At 44.9% G+C, this 9,135-nt stretch overlaps 1 protein-coding gene across 4 annotated transcripts in view; it reads left to right on the top strand.

Annotated features, from left to right (window-relative positions):
* The first annotated feature begins 319 nt into the window (after positions 1 to 319).
* RNF175 (ring finger protein 175) overlaps positions 320 to 9,135 on the top strand; it is a 47,591-nt gene continuing 38,775 nt past the window's right edge. For 2 of the 4 annotated variants that reach the window (XM_078445680.2, XM_078445679.2), the window contains exon 1: positions 320 to 634. In XM_078445680.2, the coding sequence (XP_078301806.2) occupies positions 335 to 634 (300 nt within the window). In that variant the 5' untranslated portion in view covers positions 320 to 334. Of the gene's footprint in view, positions 635 to 978; positions 1,104 to 2,681; positions 2,720 to 9,135 lie in introns of those variants that run through there. The other 2 variants (XM_078445681.2, XM_078445682.2) reach the window with 2 other exon arrangements.

Genomic DNA, 9,135 nt, shown 5'->3' with positions numbered 1-9,135 from the left:
AAAGAAGGGGCTATGGGCCCTGGGACAGGAACGCCACTGGAGATGCAACAGAGGTTGAGGAGTCTCGGGAACACATAGGGTGTAGCTGGCTCCTGGTCTCCCAGGATTTGGACAGCCACCTGAACTCCCGCCTTCGGGTGAAGGCTTCTGAGGAAAGGGGCGGAGGAGAAAACGACCCCCCGCTCCCTCTCTCACCTCCATTTCTCACTCTCCGTACGCCCCACATCTCTTCCTACCTACTTCCGAGCCGGCCTCCAGCCCTGCGTCCTGGTGATAAAACCGCCGGCCCCTATCCAGCCCACAGGGCCGGGCGCAGGATGTCGTACGAGCCGCGATGGCCGACCACTGCTTGTCTGCAGAGGGGAAGATCCCCAAAGGGTCTCCTCAGCGAGGAGGAGGGTGGGACGCGGGCGCAGGGCGAAGGGGAGGCGCACGGCCCGGGGCGGGGCCGCCGCAGGCTCAGATGGCACCCGGCGCTCGCGCCGGAAAGGGCGTCCCCCAGCGGCCTCCCGGAGACCCTCCCCGGCCCGCGGGGCGCTGGAGCCGCCGCGGCGGAGGCATGGCCGCGGGGGCCGCGGGGGCCCCGGTGCGCGAGGCGGCGCCGGGGCCGGAGGCGCCTCCCCAGCACGAGCAGGTACCGGGCGCCGGGCGCAGGCGGGGGGACACGGGGCCAGGGTGCCTAGGCTCACGCGGGGGCTGGGTGGCCGCACGGACTGGTCTCCGAGTCCCCCGCCGCGGCACGGATGACCTTTCTGGAAGGTGCTCGTGGCGTCGCCTCTCCCTACCCCACCCCACGGGAGCCGAACTCCTCTCCATTTCTCTCTCCCTCTCCCGCTCCTCTCCCTTCTCATCCCCTACTCCTCATTTTCCCCTCCCTTACCCCGCCTCCCCCACTCCGTCTCCTCCAGAATGAGCTTTATCCGACTCATCCCTGTCCATTCCCTGCTTTCAGTACTGGTTGCCCCTCTCTCCTTCCAGCTCCCCGACAGAAGCCCCAGGGCCCAGGTGAAGGAAGAGGACAGCTGAAGGGTGCTGGGTGTACATCAGGCTTGACTGTATGGTTCTCAAACTGCAGCGAGCATCAGAATCACTCTGAAAGCTAGGTAAAAAGCAGATGGTTGGACTCTGCCCCCAGGGTTTTTAATTCTTGACCTCTGGGATAATGCCTCATCATTTTGCAAGTCATACTATTTCCCAGGAGGTGCTGATGCTCAAGCTTTGAGAATCTGTAGGCTAGCTATCCCCTCTAGGTTTCCCATGGTGATTTCAAACCCCGTCATTACTATTTTTCATTTATAGATGATTCTTAGGCCATGATCACATAGCAGGAACTGTGCTCCTCCTGGGATACGGGGATACAGTTAGAGGTAGACCTTTCCTCTGGGAACTCACATCCCAGTATAACAAGGACAAAATAACTCATAGAGGGTAGGAAGAAATTACTGTCCCCAAAGAAATTACTGTTCAAGTGAAGTTTGTAGGATTTCTAGGAAGCGAGGAATTGCTTCTGGTAGGGAGGGTGGGCAAGGCTGACTGGGCGGATGGGGGTGGCTGGGCTTTTGAGCTGGGCCTCAGGGGGATGGGTGAGATTCCATGTGGCCATGAGAGGAAATGAGAATTCTCCATGCAGGAAATGGGAATACCAAATTACTTGGAGGTGAAAAGAATTTGGGGGTGGGGGGTGGGAAATGACCATGGAGAAAGGTGGGGGTGAGAGTGGATATTCACTATGACCCTGGCAGAAATCCAGGGTTCATGAAGGCTTGTAGGAAGAGAAAGCTGGGTTATGGCAAGTTTTGTATCATGCTATGCATTGGAGATTTATTCTCTAACATGGGGAAGCTATAAGGGAACTCCATGACTTACTTGCTGGTTTCAAACCCAGATCAGATCGTTCACAGAGCGTTATGGATGAAGAAGTCTGCGTGCTGGGAAGGGCAGAAGACTGGCAGAGTCACTTCTGCAGCTGATGTTGGCTCTCCCTTAAGGGTGCCATAGCTGCCTTGCCCACTGCCCTCAGGAGGTGTGGTCCCCTGTTAACTCTGTCCTGGGAGCAACTCAGAGCTTGTCCCTTAATCCCCCCTTGTTCTGCTTTGCTGGCTACTGTATTTCCAGAACGAAGCACAGAGTCTGGCAAATGGCAGGGCCTCGGGAAATGTTTATTGGACAAATAAGTGAATAAATAATAAACATATAACCTCATGATCTGGGACTCTAGTCTGCCCAGCTCCCTGTGTACCTCTTTGTGCCAAACACCCCCTCCCTATTCCCCATCCTCCTTCTCCCTGTGGCCTAGGAAGCCAGCTACACCCTATGTGCTCCTGAGACTCCTCAAAGTTAGGGTGCAAGAGAGTAGACAGCATGGACTCGGCAGTTCTCTTTTCTGCTTGTCTGAGGCCTGCTTTGCAGGCTTTGATTTCCCCAGAGGACCCATCTCTGCCTCAACACTGTTCTCTACCTTGGAGTAGGCCAGACACAGCCCCTCCCTACCGCTCCATCCGTGGAAGTTTTGTCCTTGCCCAGTGATATGGATTCCATATCACTGAACACAGCTCTCCAAGCCTAACATCCTTAGCTCCTGCTCACATATGTCCCAGGGATAGCAGTAGTTTGAGTTTACTGTTCTGGTTTTGCCACTCGTTTTAGCGATATTTTTCTAACAGATGGATTTTTGTGAAGAGTTGAAAGTGGGGAAACTAATTTGGAGGCAGCAGCTGAGGTAAGAAATGATGAGGGCTGGCACTAAGAGGGAGGCAGTTTTCAAATACAGTTAGCCCTTTAACAGCACAGGATTGAACTGCACAGATCCACTTACACACAGATTATTTACAGGGCAGTACTCCAAATGCATTTTTCCTTACGATTTTCTTAATAACATGTTTTTTTCTACCTTACTTTCTTGTGAGAATACAGTATACAATACATATAACATCCAGAATATGTGTTGATCGGCTATTTATGTTATTGCTAAGGCTTCTAGTCAACAGTAGGCTATTAGTAGTAAAGTCCCAGGGAGTCAAAAGTTTTACACAGATTTTTGACTGTGGGGGGATCGGTGCTCCTAACCCCTGCATTGTTCAAAAGTCAACTGTGTATTGACTGAGTGTGCAATGTTACCAGACAGGGAGTATTCAGTGGTGGAGTAAGACAAGTAATAAATCACCGATGACCATGCCATGGGGTAACAGTGTTCAGTGGACAATGGACCCACTGGAGAGGCCTAACCCAAAAGGCTCTTGGAGGAAGCAGAGTCCAGGGCATCCCGAAAGGGGGTTTGAAAAGCAAAAAAAAAAAAAAAAAAAAAAAAGTGGAGGAAAAGCATTCAGGGGACAGAAAAGTTCTGCTTGGCTGGAGCAGAGGCTGTGCAGGGGCAATGGAAAGAAAAGAAGCTGGAAAGGGCCACAGGAGCTATGTTAGGGACAAGGGCAGCCACTTGTGTTTTGAGCGGGGGAAGAAATGTGATCAGTTTGCTTTTCATTGGATCACCCTCACTGTTTGAAGGGAGAAAAGGAGTGGAGGTAGGAGCCCCCCTGGAAGAAGAGAACCCTCTGCGCACCAGGTTGGATCCGTCCTCAGGCTCAGGGAGGCCTTGCCAACCAGTCTAACGAGTAACAGCCCCGCCCCATGCTGGTTATTCTTTATCACACATTCTGTTTAGCTTCTTCATAGAATTTACCACATTAGGTCATTGTTTTCTTTACTTGGTCATTGTCCACACTTTCTCTAGAGCACAAGACCCAATTCATGAGGACAGGAAACTTGTATGTCTTATTCACTTTTATGGTATGGCAGCTCTTACCCCAGTGCCTGGTACCCAGGATGTAATCAATAGATGTTTGTTGAATGAAGGAACAATGGTTGGCATAGAGGCCACTGAGGTGGAAAGAAGTGGTTCGCCAAGTATTTGGGTAAGGTCTGCAGGAGGGTACTGGGTTGGAAGTGGAGGATTAAGGTCAAGAATGGCATCCCATATTTCTGTTTTGAACAACTGGTTACGTGGGATGTAGGGCTACTGAGTGAGAGGGGGGCACTGGGATGGAACCAAGTTAGAGGGAAATTACTATGCTCAGTTTGGGGCAGCTTGAGCTTGTGTGTCTGAGGGACATCCAAGTGGAGATATGTAGAAGGCATGTGGATACAAGAATCTGAAGCTCAGAAGGGAGTTAAAGGGGAGGAGAGGTAAACAGGAATGTCCTGCAGGGAAAAAAGACTTGGCAATTGATAGACAAGGAGGCAGGGGAAAGGAGAAGCAGAATCAAAATGACATCTTAAATTCTTTTAAGTGACATATATTCAGGGACACATTGGTGGCTCAGTCGGTTAAGCATCCGACTTCGGCTCAGGTCATTATCTCTGGAGTCATGGGTTCAAGACCTGTGTTGGGCTCTATGCTGACAGCTTGGAGCCTGGAGCCTGCTTTGGGTTCTGTGTCTCCCTCCCTCTCTTTGCCACTCCCCTGCTTGTGCTCTCTCTCTCAAAAATAAACATCAAAAAAAAAAAATTTAAATGACATATGTTCATGCAGAATATATTCAATATGGACAAATATAAAAAAGGAATAAATATTCCAATATACACCAGCACCCATGGATCATTCCTGTTAGCATTTTGGTGACTGCTCTGGATATCTCTTTCTTCTGGATGTTTCTTTCTTCTACGTAACTGTATATTTACATTAATAGGCTTATATTTTATACAACTGTTTTCAAAGCATGCTTTTTCTCTTAAAATATGTCATGGAAATATTTCTATGTCAATAAATATGGATCTGCATGATCATTTTAAAGAGCCAATTGATTTCCTTTGTTATAGATATATCATAACTCATTAACCAATCCCTCATGGGTTGACACATAGATTGTTGCCAATTTCTCAATATTATAAATAAAACTATGTAAACACCTGTGTCACTTTCCCTGTGTATTTGTCTCTTCATTTTGTGAGAGATTATTCTTACGCTATTCTACATAGAATAAACAAACACTTTAGATTTTGACATGCCCTGCCAAATTTCTTTCTGGAGAAACTGTTTTAATGTACACAACACACCTGAAGGGCATGAGAAGGCCCGTTTTCCTCATCAGCGCTAGTTAACATATAGTGCAGTAGTGGTAGAATTTAGTTATTCATCACTTATATATAACACCCAATGGTCATCCCAACAAGTGCCCTCCTTAATGCCCATCACCCATTTAAGCCCATCCCCCCACTCACCTCCCCTCCAGCAACCCTGTTTGTTCTCTATATTAAGAGTCTCTTATGGTTTGCCTCTCTGTCTGTTTTTATCTCATTTTATTTTTCCTTCCCTTCCCCTATGTTCATCTGTTTTGTTTCTTAAGTCCCACATTTGAGTGAAATCATATGATATTTGTCTTTCTCTGACTAACTTATGTCACTTAGCATCATACACTCTAGTTCATCCACGTGGTTGCAAATGGCAAGATTTCATTCTTTTTCATCACCAAGGGATATTCCATTGTATACATATACCACATCTTTTTCCATTCATCAGTCAATGGACATTTGGGCTCTTTCCATAATTTGGCAATTGTTAATAGCGCTGCTATAAACATTGGGGTGCATATGCCCCTTCAAATCAGCATTTTTGTATCCTTTGGATAAATAGTAGTACAATTGTTGGGTCATAGGGTAGCTCTGTTTTTAACTTTTAGAGGAACCTCCATACTGTTTTCCAGAGTGGTTGCACCAGTTTGCATTTCCACCAACAGTGCCAAAGGGTTCCCCTTTCTCTGCATCTTCGCCAACATCTGTTGTTGCCTGAGTTGTTAATTTTAGCCATTCTGACATGTGTGAGGTGGTATTTCATTGTGGTTTTTTTTTTTTGTATTTCCGTGATGATGAGTGATGTTGAGCATCTTTTCATGTGTCTATTAGCCAGCTAGATGTTTTCTTTGAAAAAGTGTCTATTCATGTCTTCCCATTTTTTCACTGGATTATTTGTTTTTTGGGTGTTGAGTTTGGTAAGTTCTCTATAGATTTTGGATACTAACCTTTTATCAGATATGTCATTTGCAAATATCTTCTCCCATTCTGTTGGTTGCCTTTTAGTTTTGTTGATTGTTTCTTTCACTGTGCAGAAGCTTTTATCTTGATAAGGTCCCAGTAGTTCATTTTTACTTTTGTCTCCCTTGCCTCCAAAGACATGTCTAGTAAGAAGTTGCCGCAGCCAAGGTCAAAGAAGTTGCTGCCTGTGTTCTCCTCTAGGATTTTGATGGTTTCCTGTCTTACATTAAGGTCTTTCATCCATTTTGAATTTATTGTATAGTGTAAGAAAAATGAATCTTCTGCATGTTGCTGTCCAGTTTTCCCAGAACCATTTGCTGAAGAGACTGTCTTTTTTCCATTGGATGTTCTTTCCTGCTTTGTCAAAGATTAGTTGGCCATATAGTTGTGGGTCCATTTCTGAGTTCTGTATTCTGTTCCATTGATCTATGTGTTTGTTCTTGTGCCAGTACCATACTATCTTGATGATTACAGCTTTGTAATACAGCTTGAAGTCCGGGATTGTGATTGCTTCCAGCTTTGGTTTTCTTTTTCAACATTACTTTGGCTATTCAAAGTCTTTTCTGGTTCCATACAAATTTTAGAGTAGTTTTTTCTACCTCTATAAAGAATGATGGTGTTATTTTGATAGGGATTGCGTTGAATGTGTAGATTGCTTTGGGTGGTATGGACATTTGAACAGTGTTTGTTCTTGGGACACCTACCTGTATGGCTCAGTCAGTTAGGCGTCCGACTCTTGATTTCACCTCAGGTCATGATCTCACAGTTGTGGGATTGAGCCCTGTGTCTGGCTCTGCGCTGAGCATGGAGCCTGCTTAAGATTCACTCCCTCTCTCTCTCTGTGCCCCTCCCCCCCATAAATAATATTAAAAAAAAAAAGTTTCTTCCTCCCATCCGTGAGCATGAAATGTTTCTCCATTTTTTTGTGTCTTCTTCAATTTCTTTCATAAGCTTTCTATAGTTTTTAGCATACAGATCGTTTACCTCTTTGGTTAGGTTTATTTCTAGGTATCATATGGTTTTTGGTACAGTTATAAATGGATCAATTCCTTGATTTCTCTTTCTGCTGCTTCATTATTGGTATATAGAAATGCAACAGATTTCTAGACATTGATTTTATATACTGTGACTTTGCTGAGTTCATGGATCAATTCTAGCAATTTTTTGGTGGTCTTTTGGGTTTTCCACATAGAGTATCATATCATCTCCACTAGGAAAAATCAGCCTGAGAAGCAGAGCAGCAGGTCTCTCCCCCAGAAGACAAGATCTCTTCCACCCACTTAGTATATGGATCATTTTGTGCTGCAGAGTTTCAGTTCTGTGGGAAACTGGATTGAGCTTCATTTGGGTTTCTTTTTGTTTGTTCATTTGTTTATTCATTTTCTTTGCTTCTGTTTTTGTTTATGTTGGTTTTTTTTATTTTCTTTTTTTTTCTTAAATACAGAAAGAGCAAATTTTTAATTTTATTCTTTTATTTAATTCTATTTAATTATTTAATTTTTTTAATTTTTAATTTCTTCTTTTAATTTTTTTTCTTTTCTCTTTTTTCTCTTTTCTATCAAGCTTCTCTTAACTATCAAACCAAAACATAGTGAGGATCTAGCTTCCTTTATTTAATGTTTGTTTTCTTTTTTATTTTTATTTTATTTCATTATTTTTTTCTACCTCCAAAATTACAAGACAGAGGAATTCACCCCAAAAGAAAGAACAGGAAGAAATGATGGCAAGGGATTTAATCAACACTGATATAATTAAGATGTCTCAACTAGAATTTAAAACCACGATTATAAGAATTCTAACTGGGGTTGAAAAAAGCATAGAAGACACCAGAGAATCCTTTTCTGCAGAGATAAAAGAACTAAAATCTAGTCAGGCTGAAATTAAAAATGCTATAACCGAGATGCAATCTCAAATGGATGCCATGATGGTGAGGATGAATGAAGCAGAGCAGCAAATCAGTGATGTAGAAGATAAAATTATGGAAAATAATGAAGCTGAAAATAAGAGAGAAACAAAGGCAAAAGATCAGGATACAAGATGTAGGGAACTCAGCAACTTAATTAAGAGGAATAACATTTGTATCATCGGAGTTCCTTGTCATACTTTTAAGTGAAAACTATCTTATGGAAATGTTTTCTTTTTAATGTTAATTTTTATTAAAATTCTGTATATCTACAATTTAAAGAGTCAAAGAGTTCTACAAGACTTAAGTGGGACCCCATCACCACTCCATCTTCCCCATTCTTGATTTTCACTCCCCAGAGGCAACAACTTTCAGCTGTTCTCAGAAACCAATGGTGGACTCTCCTGGCAGGTGGTAGGCAGGAGCTCAGCAACGAGCAGTAATGTCCTCATGCTCCTGGAAGATCCCAGTGCTCAGAGGACCTTATTCTCCCCAACCCCAGGGATGCTGCTTTTTGCCCTCAGCCCTACAATGGGGGGATAGCCAGAAACAGGAGAGTGCAAGGGCCACCTCCCAACCCACCCCATGTGTCCCAACCCCCAACCCCCAGCCCATAGGCACCCAGGGTCCTCTGCCCACAGTAATAAAGTGATTGTGCCCCACTGATTCCCTGTTGGCCCCAGATGTGGGGTGAAGGGTTGTGGGAGAGGCACAGTAAATGGACACATCCAGGGCTGGAGTGAATGCACAAGCACTGTGCCTTTTCCCCCTACTGTCTCTGCCTGTCCCAGCCCAGCCCCAAGCCAGATACCTCACTGTCCCTAAGAGAAGATGGGGCTGGGGAAACCCTGGGGTCTAAAGATTCAACTAGCCCTCTCAGTGGACCTCCTGAGGCTCTCCAGTTGTTTTGACCACCATTTGAATATCAGGGACCACCTGATGGGATCACCCAGAAGCAGGGAACCATAGAGAAGCTGCCAGCATCACCTGCTGCTTCACCCATTTCCTCTTTCCTGGCATTATCCTCCTTCCTGGCATTATCTGGCAAGTCCTGGCATTGTGCAAATACTGCCTAAGCCTCTACTTAGCTGTGTTATTCTCCCTTCTAAGGGAACCCCTCAATCTTGTGGCAGAAGCACAGATTTTTATTATGAAACCTGTTTACCCCAAGTCAGAGAAATCCTAGATTGAATGGATGGCATTATTTT

This window comes from Panthera onca, chromosome B1 (assembly GCF_046562875.1).
Source record: "Panthera onca isolate mPanOnc1 chromosome B1, mPanOnc1 haplotype 2, whole genome shotgun sequence".
Lineage (NCBI taxonomy): Eukaryota > Metazoa > Chordata > Mammalia > Carnivora > Felidae > Panthera > Panthera onca.
This window is presented reverse-complemented; position numbering and strand designations above follow the sequence as displayed.